Below are 15,979 nucleotides of genomic sequence, written 5' to 3'. Positions count from 1 at the left end.
GACAAGCATGTGTAGCCAGAAGAAAGCCAGTCAGTGGTAGGACTGGAGCCAGTGCAGATGAGGTTTGGAGTTCAGGGTGGGACTGGAGACCAGCAGCTGCCAGGAGCCAGGGAAGAGACACGGGTGCCACCGCTCGCTAGAGGGACACCAGCCTGGCACAAAGCAGGGGCTGCAGAGCTCCTGGTGGCAATTCCTGCTACACCCTGTGCAACAAAGTCTTAATAAGCTCTGCCCAAAAGCCTGACTGTATCCTCCAGGTGCTCACTGCCTGATGTGTGGGCTTAGATACCATCCAGGCCATGATGCTGGACTTGGGGAAAAGCAGGCCTGTAGTGGAGCAATTCTGTGGCATGAGCAATTCTGTGAGATGTTGCTTCAGAGCCACAGTACATTCTCATGCCTGACTTCTTTTTTAGGCTTTGGTAGGCAGTGTTGTGTGTGTGTATGGGCCCTGGTTTTTACAGCAAAGGCCACTTAGCTCTGAAGAAGAAAGCCCCCAAGTATAGAGTCACTAACAGAATTGCAGCAGTGACCTGATGAGTGTTGTCTCAGCTCTGTCCATTCTGTGCTGATGATCTCTCTGGCTAAATCCATTCCATATCATGTGCCCATAGAGGATGGCTGCTGCAGTACCTTGGCATTCACAACTACACACTATGATGGCACTGCTCAAAACACCTTTCATCCCAAATAAATCAAAGGTACAGAGCACAACAGCATGATCTCTTACTCTTTTCCCCAAAAGCCCCAGCCTGTTCATGTGCAATCAAACCATAACCAGCAATCAAATGCAATATCCATTCAAACATGCAAACTCAAGTTAAAATTGTCTTTTAGAAAACAGAAATTTAACACATGCACATTTCCTCACAGGCAAGGGGGGAAGAAAAAATACAGAGCTCCTGGCCCAGTGCCAAATAAGGGTTTAAAAATTCATGCCCGCCATAAGAATTTATATAACTTCTGAATAATTTATAGGCTGTGCCAATAACAAGGGGCTTCATATCTGATAGAGATTATTTAATCAATAGAAAACAGTGCAGAGAAAAAGCTGTCAAAGAACAACAGAGCATGTCAGCCTAGGCAACTTTTTATCTCTTCCCTGCCACATATATATATTCAACCATATGTATGTATGGAAGGACATTTTGCAAGTAGAGTGGTAGCCTGGAAGGAGAATCATCAGTTCTTTTTTCTTCAAGAGGTTTTTCTTTGTCGGTCTGTTGTTCTCTGAGACAGATCCCTTTGAAATGTAGTGAGTTTTCTGGGTCTAAATTAATTGGTCAAAAGGAGTAGCTAGTTTCTCGTGAATCATTTGCCAGAATTATTGTGAGATGGCCTATGGTTCATCAAGGTTATGGCAGTGCCAGCTCTACCATTTGTGGTGCAGCCATTTCAGTCTGTGTTTCATTCTGTGGCAAAAGAGAGTTTTACAGCTGTTGGCACAGTAAACATCAGGACAGAAGAGAACTAAAGACATATCTGTCTTTATGATGGAGATTCCCACCTGATGTTTTATGTCTTTGAGTACATCTCTTTCTATGTAACTGCAGCTGGGTTTTGCATCTGGCTGAATCCATGCATCTTAAAAACTAACAAGTGCCACATGGATAGCTAGTCAAATTCTAGCATAGTAAGAGCTCTAGGACATTGCTCAGTGATGTGTGATGGTACCCAGTGGTACATTCAGGCTTATATAGAAAAGCAACTTGAAATTCTAGTTGTTTAGGTTAAGCAAAGTTGTGCTTTGTATATGTAAATGTCATATCGCTTAATAAAAATAAATTATTAACTACTCCCCTAAGAGACAGCTAATTGCAAGTGCTGATGGACAAACCTGCTATTGCCTGAATAAAACAAAATGTATGAATTGATTTTCATCCTAGACCATGAGAGAATGTTTCTTGGTAATCCTAATTTTTTGCATTTATAATACTTACCTGAAATATTTGTGTTTCAGCATGAGCTTTTATCTAGAGATCACTCCATTTAACACTTTTATAATAATAAATACATAATTGGTGTAGCTGTTAGTATCTTGTAAATTGTCCTGAGAAAACAAGAGTTGCATACCCACTAACAGGCTGCTGCAGGCAATCCCATCTGGCAAGAATTTTAGCATTTCACACCATTTTTGCTACTGGTTAAAAGACAGCTTTTTGTTCTTTGCAGATCATAACTGATGTGTTTGTTTGCATTTGGGTTTTTTTGTTGTTATTTTGCCAGAAGTATCTGCTAGTGCATGGTCCTAGTGTTCTCTGTGCCACTTAGTCTTTCTTTAACAGCATTTTTCCTGGCATTGCTCGGAGCCAGCCTGTTTCTTTAGTTACAATCCTGATTTGGAGGTAGCATGTATCTGCCTTGCCTCAGTGAGGGCTCTCTGAGTTATTCCTCAAAGCTCCCTAGGGCATGGGCAAAGGCACCTCTTAAGAAGTTGTGGCATATTCCACTAGATGGAAAGGATAAATAATCATGAAAAGTGTCTCTTTTTTGCTGTTTTAAGTGATAGGAGTGTAGTGCAACTGGACAAGAATGGGACAATACCAGTTTACAATCCCACACACAAAGAAACAGTTGGGAATGGAAAGTCCAAGCTGCTGTCAAGCATCACAGCAAAAACTAGCCTTCAGATAGGAGCTGATGAAAACTGATTACGTACTATTTCGGTTCCTAAAAAAAAAAATAAATAAAATGAACCAAGAAGAAAGAAATAAAAAAGCCTAATATTATTCTAAGCTTGCATCTCTGATGATATGTAATGTGTCATTTGAGGTTAGGAACTCAGAAGTCTGTTATTGAGAAGGTGGTAATGATGAGATGCACATGGAAAAATGGCAAAGGGAATAGATAGAATGCTGCTGGATGCAATCTCTCTGCTCTTCTTCAATCAACACAATTATTCTTGTATTTATCTTTGCTTTTAAAGAGCAAGGTCTTGTCTCCTTCAAGCACTGAAACTCAACTAGAGCTTTTTAGTTTCATGTCTTGGCTTGTAGCAGGGACATGAGAAAATAAAGCAAGATACGGACCTTGGTGTGTACAAAAGTGAGCTGCAGCCTTGTGAGAATATTTGCAATCTCCTAGAGAATATATCCAGTGAGGAAAAAGTAATTGAGACTATTTTTAATATACACTTGCCTTCATATTGAGTTGCAGAACCCTGCTGTTTTCTGGCTTTTTCAGTCTCCTAGCAGGCAAAGGGGAAATTGGTGGTGGGGAGCATGGAGTAGAAGGCACAAGGAACTGTAGGTGCTAATCCCACCTCTGATACTGGGTGACTGTAGCCCTGGACAAATCACTTGGCTTCACAATTCTTTATCAGTAAAGAACAGGAGGTTAATGCTTCTCAAAACTTTCTTCTCTCAAATGAAATGCAAGGATTGGAAGAGTTAGGGTGTGTCCAGAAGATCCAACATGTGACAGCTAGGTGCTCTTACAGTCTTTTGTCCTACCATAGCTCCTGTCTGTATCATCACAGCATGTAGTGTGCATGCTTCCTGCCAATGCCTGGGTCTCTCCTTTCCCTGAACCTCCTTGCAATGGCTATTGCAGAACAGGTTTTCTTACATTTTTACTAGGAGAAGATAGACTGAAGTTGTCGATCTTACACAGACAGAATTAAAACCCCCCAAAACTTAATTCACCAGTAAGTTGCTTTTCATCTCTAAATGTAATAGGAGGAAAGTTCTGGTTATTGTTCTGGGATTTTCAGAACTTGCTTGCTTGCTTAGAATAAATTGGAAAAGTAGTACTATAACGAAGTGAAAACCTGTCATATCTGGGAAAGATAAAAGGGAAGGGAGACTCATGAAAATGCTTCTTAGTGTTTTTCTCCCCTACAGGCTATGTGTTATTTACCTTTTTCCAGATCCTCCAAGAGCTGGCATTAGCATACTTCCAATCCTGTAGCACTTTGCTAAAGTAAAGGATTTTAGATGCTGATGTGAACACAGAAGATTTGGATTCTTTTCTGTGCCATGGATTCAGGAAAGATGTAGTGTGTGTATACCTTATTTTCCAGCTCAGGGAATAATGTTCTTTCTTTCCTTTCCTTTTTCTGTTTGACTTTTCAGAGTGTTTATTCTCTTCTTCTGTGGAGTCATAGGCACACTCTCTCACACAGAGATGGGTAGATACAGATTTGCAGCACGTAGTGGGGTTTGTGTAGCTGCCCAGTGGTGCTCAGAACCAGTGCAACACTTGGAAATATTTAAACCCCTCTTGTTGGCCTGTTTGGAAAGAACAAGTGTACTACTGCTGTGCCATGTCATGTGCCAGCAGAATGCTGGCTTGCACAGAGATGGGGGCAGGTGCTGAATTATGCCCTTGTTTAACAGAAAATCTCCTAGTTGGGGGCTGCCCTAAAAAAAACCCCACAAGGTACTGGAGGGAATAGGGCTGGCAGCTAACAACCTGAGCTCACAAACCTAGCTGCAGCTTAGCCATGTAGTGTTTGTGGAATGATCCCTGCAGCATTTCTTTCTTGCACTCAACCACAGAGGAATGTGTTTGTCGTCCTTCTCACTCATGTCATGTTGGGGGCTTTGTCAGATCAGAATATATCATCTCCTGTGCTTCTTCCTGTCCCTTGACTTGTCATAGGCACAAATCTTTTTCAAATGCTCTCCGCTGTTCATTTCCATTATTATATCTAGTGCTTCTAGGTGGCAAGCAAAAAATGAATAACCTTGTAAATGCTCCCTGTCTTTCAATTTGTTTTATTTTTCATACAACATGTCAGTGCATTTTTGTTGAGTGTTTTTAATAAGATGAAGTTGATGAAAATAAATTGCTTCACAGTTCCTGCTGTGGGTGACAGAAATGCTGGGTCTGTATTTTTTAAAAACTGTTTGTTTGAAGCCAGTGTGGAGGGTGTTCTGTATCTGTAACTGCAATCATCTTTGTAAGATACCTCCCAGAAAAAGAAAGCGGCTAGCAATTTGAATTTTGGGGGCAAGATGCACTGCTGTATCCAGCTTCTTCTGGGCACAGTGAGACAGTAAGCTGCCAAGAAGAATTTTAGGATTGATTCTGTTCCAGAATTGGGTCTGCCATATTGGATAGTTAGCCAGATCTGTCTCTAATATGAGAGGGAGAATGAATTCTACAGTAAACTTCTTACCAGACTGTCTGTTAGCCAAGGCTTAGGAACCAAGGATTGGGACTTGACATTGTGGACACCCCAGTGCCCGTGGCTGCTGCATATCAGCTTTCTTCTGTGTTTGAATGACTTGCTCAAAAAATGTCATGTCTATAAACAGTGATCTCCAAATTACCAGAGTGTATGTAGCAGACAGGGCAACTACCCATCTGTTTGGAAAGAAGATAACCCACATATTCCAAATGAGATTTTTCAAGTTAAGATTTTTCTCTTTCTTAATTGATTTTAAATTTAAAATGCCAATATTACTATGTTTCTTGTAACTGTTTTGATTTTGATCAAAAACTGCAAAAGTACAATTTTACTTTCCTCAAGTTTATAATTTTATGGTTTTGTCCATTTTTTTCTGTCCTTTTAGTACTTATTTAGCTGGCAAGACAATGCCAATGTCTGTCTTTCTGTAAGGCAGGGAAGTGCTTTCTCCTCCTGGTAGCTGAGAGCTGACACATGAAAGTTACACAGGAGATGATGATGGACCAGGAGCTCAAGTCCCACTTTTGCAAATTCAAGACTAATGCCATTATCATTGAGCAAGCTTTACTTTCCTTACAACTGCTTTTAGTCCTTGTATTGCTCTAGCTTTTTGTAAACATTGAAAACAGGACTAATTAAGACCCCAAATTTATATTAATCTTTTCATTTCAAATTCAGGAATTTCCTTGGAGATTATACTGCGTGAGGTACAGAAAAGACAGTATCCTGGTTTAATTATTCCACATTGTCGACTAAAATTTGAGGAGCTGGATTCTGGTAGTAAAAGTATTCTGCTGTAAAGCAGAGGGTCGAGGGATCATGCTGGATATACAGTTCAGTATGGTCTGCTGCACTGTTGGGAGGCAGGGACTGAGAAGTACACTCAAACTTGTTTGTTTTTAAAGAATTCTGTCGATGGTGTTCCTGCCACTTCCCTGGGAAAACTGTCACTCCCACTGTTCGGCAACATTTCCAGAGATTTATGCAGCTTTCCTCTGCTTGGCTGCCTTTCATTAGCCCTACTTAAAACAGCAAGGTGGTTCATCCATGGCAAGTCCTTTCCTTCCAGAAGGTTTCACTCTTCATTCTATGACTGCCAGCAGAGCTGTATGAGGTCAGGAGTTTCCTCTCATGCTCCTGGGCCCCCTTTGAGCCACATGTATTCACTCAGTGCCACATTTTTCACCTGTGAGTTGCAAGGCCAGGCAGCTGCTCCAGCCAATCACTGCTGTTCAGCACCAAAAAGTAAGCTTTTATATAGGCTGCACACGTGTCATTTTTTGTTTTTTTTTTTTTTTTTTTAATAATGTACATTGTTCACCTTTTCTTAATTCATTCTGATTTGTTGACATCTGTCTGGTTCTGTCTGACTGCAGCTTTTCCACAGCTGTTTTATAAAAGAATTGTCAGCTTGGCTTAAGAACCTGAGGCTTCTTGGTAGAGAGTCTTACTCCACTATAGCTTTGAGACCTGCTGTGGAAGCTTATACCTGATTATTCTCTGCTTCCTGTCCTGGTCTTTGGAGTAATTTTTAGCTTCCTGATTAGGTCTTGCTATGCCATTGGACACTGAATCCAACAATGGCAGGAGTGAAGTTTGCAGAACCACTGTAAAACATATTAATCACTCCTGATTTTAAAATTCCAGTTCTCTTTCGCTGTTATTTCTGGAAGTGTTCCCCTTGACTACGTATAAACACAAGTGTTTGTATATAACTGTGTGAGAGTGAGGGGGTTGGTGTGATCACGTACTTAAAAAATCCTGGCTTTGTGTTTTTCTAGGTATTTGGTGCTAGAACATGTGTCAGGTGGGGAGCTCTTCGACTATCTCGTAAAAAAGGGAAGATTGACACCAAAAGAAGCCAGGAAGTTCTTCCGACAAATCATCTCTGCTTTAGACTTCTGCCATAGTCATTCAATATGGTGAGTACAGCCATTTCCAATGGGGGTTCCCTGCTACAATAAGGGGATCTTACCTTGGTACTTTTAATTTTAAGTAACTGATGTTGTAAAGCTCTAGAAGCATTGGGTAAAGTGCTGGTGTATTTTTTTAATTCTTGTCCATGTGTGAGACAGTGTACTAGTCACAGACAGACTTCCCATGGAAAAGATTGTCTGTAATTTTTCACTGAAGAAGAATTAATTCACAGGGAAGGCTTTAAACAGGAAAACCAAAGCCATTGAGGAAAAATAATTTAGTTTCCATAATTTTTGCTGCCCTTACTAATAACTAAGAACTACAGACACTGCATCAAAATGAATCCCTGAAGAAACCTGGGACAACTGCAAATATAGTGAAGTCATTTTATGGTTCCCTTCAGTTTTTGGAAACCTGCTGGCTTTTGGCAACCTCTACTGAGTCTCCTCTGGGCATTTGAGTCACTGTTGCCTTTAATTTCCTTTCCAGTAGGGAAGAATTTTCTTACTGACTCCATCATATTATTTAACCATGGAGTGAGGTTTAACCTGTGCTTTCAGATACTGTTTTATATTGGACCCATTTCTCTTTCATCTTCAGGAAGTTGAGATAATTTAAATTATACTGAAATCAAGTTGTTGCACTCAGTCTGAGCACAAGAGTTTCTGTACAGCTACTGACCCATAACTGCCTGCTCATTTCTCACAAATACAGCTCCTTGCATTTGGATTGGCTGGGAGAGAGCATTTACATTATGTCTGCATGGCTGCTTCTCCAAAGCCACAGCCAGCCACAGATCCCCCACTCCAGGAGGCCAAGGGCCACTCAGAGAGACTGCAGTAGCTGGATTTGCATAATCACTGTGTGTTACTTCTCAGTAGCCATAAAGGAATTTTCTGTACCCCCAGTTCTGTGCTGAAAACTCACAAACCAGATGGCCACAGTGAAAATGGATGTTTAAATATTTAATGTGGTCTTCTAGCCCCCTCCCCCTACATCTGAGTCATTTCAGCAGGAAACAGTGACTTGTAAGAGAGCATATATCTAATAAATGGAAAGGGAAAGAAGAGCCTTTCTTGAAGATATATTAAGAAGAGTATACTGCATAAAAAGAGTATAACAGCATACTCTTAGAAGAGGCAGTTCAAAGGTGGTGGATCTGGGTGAGAAGGTCCTGAGGACAATGCCTACCTGACACAGGAAGGGTTACAATAGTCAGAGAAATTCCCAGAGAAGCCAAGAGCAGGTTGCATGCCCTAACTAGAGGATCTAAGTTTTCTCTGTTGGCAGTGACCTCCGACCAGTTTTATTCTCTGAATTCCATAGTTTTTCCTCCCTGCTATTCAACTACACTGTGATCATGACCTCGTTAGAAACAGCATGATCCTTGGCAGATTGTAGGCCTGTTATTTTTTACATACACTGGACAGTGTAACCACTGGTGGCAATATTGCAAACTTACATGTTTCTATTCCCAACTTGGCTTAATACATAAGGGATCAAGTCCAACAGCACTCAAAAAACGTTTAAGTACAGCTGAAGAGAAATTATTTACACTTCCAAATGAATATTCCAGAGGAATCAGAATCTCCATTGGGATAGAAGTTCCTACTAAAGCATGCATATATGTACATACATGCTAGTCCTTTGGATTTGTTATGGATACCTCTGGATCTGGGAGACTTTATTAAACTAAGTGAGGATCATGGTGTGGCTGTCAGACAGACAGACTAGTACCTCTGTAGGTTTAACACTATGCGATATTTTCTAGGGAGATGCATATCTTTTTTGAGGAATCCATTTTCCTCTGTCAAACATACTGGATTGTGGGCAGTAGTCTCATTTGACAGTAAATCCCATCTCCTTGCTAACTCCCTCCTGACGAGCATCTAGTGCTGGCTAAGTTAGCAGTAAATCATAAGCTCTGCCTCCAGGTCAATGAGACTCGCGTGGTCTGTATTATATTCTGTGCTGTATTCTGGACAGTTTTCGGAAAATCAGAGCATGCATAAATATATATGTGAGTGTAAAACTTAATGTGTTTTCGTAAGCAATGAAGCCTGACCTTGTCCTGTCGTGGGGCAGTGAAATGACAAATCATCTCATCAGCCAGGTTATCCAGTTATGACCACACTGAAAAATGAAGGCTTCTGCTTTGGTTAATGACTAAATGTGGGTGCCTCCAGCCTACTGGCAAAATAGATTGATAGTCTGGTGTCCCCACACCCATATAATAGTCCCATCTTCTTCCTGTACATCCCAAAACACTGGGAAATACCTGTGGCTTACTTTAACAGCAGCATGTAACCACATTCAGCATTCACATTGATACACCAGTATTCCTGGACCAAAGATTCAGAAAGGATTCCTCAGTCTCCCTCCCATCAGTAAAAAGCTTCTGCTGCTGTGGAGAGATCACCTCTGTCTGAGAGGCATTTTCAAACAAGCAACTGAGAAAAGGAAGCAGAATAGGTGTGGAGCTTGTGTCTGTGTTTTATTTAAAAAATGTTATGTGCTTCCTGTTTTTACTTTATTTACTGGAAGCGGTGAGGGAATATTTGATGTACTTCACTCTGTGGTGCAGTCACTTAAAGAGTTTTGTGGTGCAGGTCGGCCATGGGGAAGTGCTTATGGGTAAGGCACTGTCGCGTCCTCTGAGGACTGTGTGTGGACACAGCACCGTGCCACGCCAGGGACCCCCGGGCACGAGTGGCACCACTCGTGATGGCCGGGGCATCGCGTGGGATCTGAGCTCCCTGGCTGCCTTCCCTGAGCTGGCAAGCACTTGGCTCAGTGATGCAGCATTCCCGATTCTCCTCCCAGCCCTTCCCTGCGCTCCCAGTGCCTGCCCAGCAGCCTGAGCTCCCCCCGACATCCGTGTGAGGCCATCCCAGCTCGGGAAGCTTCCTTTGGACACGAGCGATGCGCTTTGCCTCATCCGCCATCCACCTCGCACTGGGTGTCTGCTCTCCTACACTCTGGGCCTTTAGGGTGGCCCGAGCCAATTGCGAATGCGCTGCCCCCGCAGTGCGGGGCACTCTCAGCTGGTTGAGTGCCCGGCTGCGTTCTCTGCGGGAACCCGCGGGTGAGCGCCGGCGGGGCCGGGCGCTCGGCTCCCCGGGAAGCGCCGCTTCCCTGTGGCTGTGGGGAATGCTGCAGCGCCGGGCGGGGCGCGCTGCCGCCGCCTCATTGGCTGCCCGTGACATCACCGGCGCGAGCCGCCATTGGCGCCGCGCGGCCCCGGCCCCGCCGCGCGCGCGCGGCCCGGCCCGGCTCCGCGCCGCCGTCTGCGGCTCGGCAGCTGACAAATAAAAATGTGATTACAGAAAATGCCCCGTGGCAAGCCTTATTACGGCTTCAGAGATAACAGATAATGCCAATTACTGCGCAGGGCAGTGGTGACATTGAGAGGAAATCCCCTGCGGTAATGAGCAGGGAGGTGATTATTTCATTTTATTTTTATTTTGGTTGCGTTTCATTGTGCGTTTCTGTGGGGTTTTTGGTTGGTTTTCTTTTTTTCTTTTTTTTTTTTTTTTTTTTGGATATTTTTTGTTTTGGTTTGGTTTGGTTTTTTGTTTATCCTGAGCGCGTACAGGAGGGGTTAAGGCAGGTTCTTTATGAATATTGATAAATGACAATTACGAGGGCGCGTCCTCGCTGCCTCGCCCGGGGCTGAGCGGGTTTGAGCGCAGCCGGGAAGGCTCCCGCTGTCTGCGTGTGCCTGCGCGGGCACCGCCGTGTGTGCCTTGGAGGGCTAAAGCGAGCAAGAACAGCTTTGTTGGGCTTTGCCTCCTTCCCTTCCCTCCGTGCCGGCAGGGAGAGGCTCCCCATCAAACAACGCTTCAGGATTTCACAGCGCTAGTGCCAAAATCCCTGGTGTATTCCTGCAGGCAGGAGCTGCCGAGCACTGCCAGTAAGGGAAGCAGGCTTTTAGGGAGAAATCTGGGGTGTCTGAGAAACAGAGAGCGGAAGAATGCCAGCTGCCATGTTCTGCCATGTAGTGCCACCCTCCTCATAGCTCCTGCTCTGCCCTGCTTCATCTGTAAGGAACGTGCTGGGATCTTCTGCAGGGAGGGTCTGTCAAATGCTGAAGGCTGCAGCAGATGGGCACTTAGAAATCATGGCTCAAGGCCTCCAGATGTGAAACTGGTCTAGAAATGGTGGCATTTAATAAGATTGGTTGCTGATCTGTTGTTTGGTTGGTTGGGTTTTTTTTTTCTGATACTTGAGTGTTCAAGTTTTCTTTCAGATCATCAGAAGTAAGAAAGGTGCATTTTCACCATGTTGAAAGCTCACCATTCATTACCTGAATCTTGGACTTTCAGTTCTGTGTGCTCAAGACTCACTGTAAAATGGTGAGAAAAATTTCAGATATCCCGTGTACAGGGAACCGGAGAAAAGCCATCAAATGCAGCAGCTGCAATGCCAAAGGCAAAGTTACCAGCTCAGCTAAAAACAGGGAACATGTATTTTTGTAAGTTTTCTTCTTTATGTAAGCCACTGGAAACGCAAAACCGGCATAGTTTTACTGTAAGCATAACCAGGTAACATTTTCTGGGAAGTGCAGCAGTGGTGATAAGACCCGACAGGCTGTTCTGGCTTTGAAATACATGAATATATGCTTTGAGGAGAGGTTGGCAGGGAGAAACAATATATTTTAGTTGATCAATGGAAATAATTGTTTAAAAGCAAGCAATGTTTTATGCATATAAACCTTTTCCTGGGCCTCCTGTTATATTTATAGATTTTGTCCTTTTTCCTAGCTATAATTATATTTACTTGCTTTGCAGAATTCTGTGAAAACTTACTAAATTTGAGCATAACAACCATGGCTACAAACCAAGAATATTCTGTAGGTAGATACAACTTACATGTTTGGATCTTATTTGCAGAAGCAAGAGAAAATACGATCAGAGGCTTTTTTTTTTTGCTCATGAAGTTTAAAATAATGCTTCTCATGCTATTAATTGTTACTGATAAGTTATTTGTATCACATCAGGCACTTTAAGAAGCATACTGCAGAACAATTATTCTGTGGCCTGGCCCTTCTGGGAGTTAGAGGACAGTAAGGAAAGCATTTGCAAAGTAGCCAACAATTTGATTAGTACAAATGACCTGCGACTACTCCAATTAAGAGGTTTCTTGGGTTAGAAATCTGTGACCTACAATGAGTTGTCATAGAAACTGATACGAACCTTTCAGCTCAAACATCACTTTAAAATAATGGCTTCGTTTGTCATCTCATGCCAGGTGACAGCTCCTTTGAATCCAAGATCTAGAGTCGGTCCCTACACCAGAATTCTTCTGGCAGCCCTGGGTGACAGGCAGAGCATGTTTCTTTGCAATTGCTGCAGTACAGGTACAGGGATATTCTCAGAGCAGGAGGATGGACTGGAAAAGCACTGGAGCAAATTAAAGGAGTTGTCTGAACAGCATCTCCAGCTGTGACTAGAAAGCAAGCATGGCCAGTGTGGAAGTGGGAAGCTGGAACATGTTAATGCATATCTGTGCCTTTCATTTTTCATGAACCATCTCCAAGAATCATGCCCATTTCCATGGAACAATTTTTTCAGAGCTGTGTCTGCATCCATCTTATGCTGCAAGGAAATTGTAAAGCCTTTGTTGTAACTTGTGAAAGAGGGATGTTGCAGAGAGTCTGACAGAGTGTGCTTCCCCTGCCAGGACTTGCTCCGTACCTCCCTTTCACTCACATGCTCTCCCTTCAAAAAGCCCTCTGGATGCTGGCTCCAGAGGCTAACTTCTTTGCTGTTGTCTTGGTTGAGGAGCTCTGGGAGTCCGTGGCCACAATGGATCAGGGTTACACTGACTTCTTCTGCAGTCCTACATTTCTCTTTCTCATTCCTTCTCAGCTTATGCGGGGCTCAATTGGAGAGTTCGCTATGTTTGTCAGAAAAGAAGCTGCTTTCTTCTCTTCTGGCTTTCTAGCCATGTGATAAAAGCCCAACAGCTTTAGAGCCTTTAGAACAAGGAATGGGTAACGAGTCCTCTGTTCACCTGCAGAGAGAGGAGTTGATGCAGTCATGTAAGACATGGAGAGCCAGAGAGATCAGCTGGAATGGAACCAGATTAAATGCATTTACTCTGCACTGTTCCATTAATGCCAAGTAATTACCACATACAGTGGGGGTTTGGTTTTGTTTTGTTTTGTTTCATTTTGGCACAAGAGAATTCTTTTCAAATGTGAGTGCATTAGACAGTCCTGTCTTCTGAGCTCTTAGGTAAATTATAACAAGCCTTCTCTATTCCCATGTGTTGCTCTCCCTTCCCCCCGGCATTTGAAAAACTGGCAATACAAAGATGGGAAATGCAAATGCAGAGAGGAAGTCGCTTTCCCAGCGGCAGCGATGCTGGTTCTGCTGCTCTGGTACAAATTCCTGGCCCGACTCCTATCCCCAGGATCCTGCCTCGGCAAATTCAAAGTGCCCCAAAGTTGGATATCAGATAAATGCTTCACCTAAAGGAAGATTTTCACTGAGACATATAATTCACTTGTGGGTGAATGTGTAAGTACTGCCTGATCCCACTGGCACCCTGATCTCTGAAAACAGTGCTGCCAAAATACAAAATTCATGCTCAGGCTGCCGTGAAATTCCTAGGCTAATCATCCATATTGGGCACTAGAGACTGTCTTGAAAAAGGGATGGAAAAGGGTCAGAGAGATGCAAAACTTCTGTATCAAAACTATTCTTGTATCTTGGGAGCCAGGCAGCCATAAATGTAACAATTCTCCTCTCTGCTCAGTGAAGTGATAATTTCTATAGTGAAGAGCTGATAAGTTTTCTTGGTTTTATTTTGATGAGATCTGGAGGAAAAGAAAAGAAACCTATTAAGGTCTGTTGCTACTCCAGTTTTACTTTCATGTCAGACAATACCTTTTCTATTTCGCACACTTTCATACATACTATCCCTGTCCCACAAATGCCCAGATCCCAGCTTAAGGCTTTATGAGTGCTCCCTGGGAGCTGGGTGAGCACCTCTGCCTAAAGACCTCCTTCAGACTGATCATTCATGGAAAAACATTGTGCAGCACCGTGAGGTGAAGCTTACTCCATGTTCAGAATGTGGACAGTGGTACCCCCTTTTTCCTCCCTTTCTTGCAGTAACCTCAAAAAAATCCATAATATACATGGCAGCTTATAGGAACCTCATTTCCCCACTTGATTCTCCCTAAAAACTCCGTCCTAAAGCTGTGTTGGAGATCCCAGCTAATGGGAAAACAGAATGACACAGGGAGAAAGAGAGAAGGGGAAAAGGAGAAGGGAGGGAGGAGACTCCATGATTGAATATTGTCCCAATTTTCAAAGGTGTTGTCCCTTCCCTTTCACTGCCTCTTAGTGATTGGGAGTGGGCTCATTCAAGATTCACACACATTGTGCTCCAGCTGGGGCCTGTGGCAGATCTGCCAAGGCTGGAAGCTTTCAGCCGAGGAAAGGGAACATTTTTGCATTTCCTTTAGCTGCACCATGTTCCTGAAATAAGATATTTTGTTGTGAGCGTACATCTAGGCTTGTGGACATCCTGTGCTTAGGTCGTGCTCCACCTGGGTTGTTCCTGCTCTGTAAATGAGCGTCATAATTTGAAGATAAGCAAAGGATTCAATTTTTAGGCACAAAAGTCACATGTCAATAGTATGTTATAGACTGTATGTAAGAATCATACCATATCATGCAGTGCACAAGCAGAGGAACAGGCACAGGCAGCAGCACCCTCAATTTCTGTACCATGTATGTGTTCAGCAGTCAGCCAGGAGCAGTTGCCAAGACTGAAAGATGACTATAGCTGCTGAAAAACCCTGCACAGCAGGACACACACTCAGCTTGAGCTGTGGGGAGATTTCTTGTTTCATAGCATCAAACAAGCAGCACTCATTCTACAGGAGCTGTTACCTGCCCCCAAGCACTCAGACAGGGGAGCTGCAGCACACCTCCACAGCTGGATAAGGTTTTCTCATTAATGAAAGCAGTTGTAAGATGAGAACTGTCCAGAATGTCTGCTGGAGGAAGGATGAAATCACACACTACTGTCTCATTAGCATCCAGCTTTCCTCACTTGCCTTAGAACCATGGGCTCTTCACTCCATTTCACTGCTGGAGCTGGAGTATGTTAAACTTTGGCAGGTGTTGATGATCTTGCCTTTGCCTGGGACTGCTGTCCTTGATAATGACATTCAGGGATTCTTTTCCTGGCCATTAACTGGTCATTCACTGCCTTTGGAACCTTTCCTTGTCACTCATCTCCTGCTTTTTTTGTCAACTAGTTATTACTATCTTGATGGTTATTACGGAGCTAATAAGTCTTCTGTGTCTGTTATCTCAAACCTTGAATTTGTATGAGAAATACAGATTGGATAAAGCACCTTTTGCATTTTCAGATTAAAATGTGCACAAATCTGAATCACAATTATTATTATTCACAAGCTTGTTTTCTCATTGTTAACAAGGCCATTGTAACATGAAGGGTTCATCATATTTATGCAAGATTGGAGACTAAATTTTAAAAAGCAGGAGAGAACAAATCATAGGTCTCAGTAGGGTGAATGACCAGTAACTGCTTTGAATGTGTGCTGTTTTGTTGGGAGTTTCCTTTGGAAATAATTGTTATAGTCCCCTGGTATCCTATTACTGTGTGCTCTGGTTTTACATAGAATTTACCTGCATTATTTACAAGTTGTCTCTAACTGATCATTCCTCTTCTCTTCAGATCAGAGGATCTAATTTCCAAGTCCTTGTCATGCTACTCATGTTGCTCTGAGAGGAAAGAGACTGTTCACCTTTTCATTTTTGTAGGGGTAGAATTACACTGACATGCCTGAGGAGTGTTAGAGGAACATTTTAAAAAGTGAAGAGGAAATGGCACAAAGATAAGCCTGCCTTCCATGATTGGTGTCACTTGACTATTCTGACATCT

The 15,979-nt window shown here is 43.0% G+C and overlaps 1 protein-coding gene across 16 annotated transcripts in view; it reads left to right on the top strand.

The window, feature by feature from the left end:
• BRSK2 (BR serine/threonine kinase 2) overlaps positions 1-15,979 on the top strand; it is a 301,198-nt gene that overhangs the window by 201,413 nt on the left and 83,806 nt on the right. For all 16 annotated transcript variants that reach the window (XM_085580157.1, XM_085580154.1, XM_085580153.1 and 13 more), the window contains exon 4: positions 6,916-7,056. In XM_085580157.1, the coding sequence (XP_085436283.1) occupies positions 6,916-7,056 (141 nt within the window). The remainder of the gene's footprint in view (positions 1-6,915; positions 7,057-15,979) is intronic.

This window comes from Lonchura striata, chromosome 5, assembly GCF_050655825.1.
Source record: "Lonchura striata isolate lonStrDom1 chromosome 5, ASM5065582v1, whole genome shotgun sequence".
Classification (NCBI taxonomy): Eukaryota; Metazoa; Chordata; class Aves; order Passeriformes; family Estrildidae; genus Lonchura; species Lonchura striata.
Note: the sequence above shows the minus strand (reverse complement) of the source record. Positions and strands in the feature narration are given on the sequence as shown.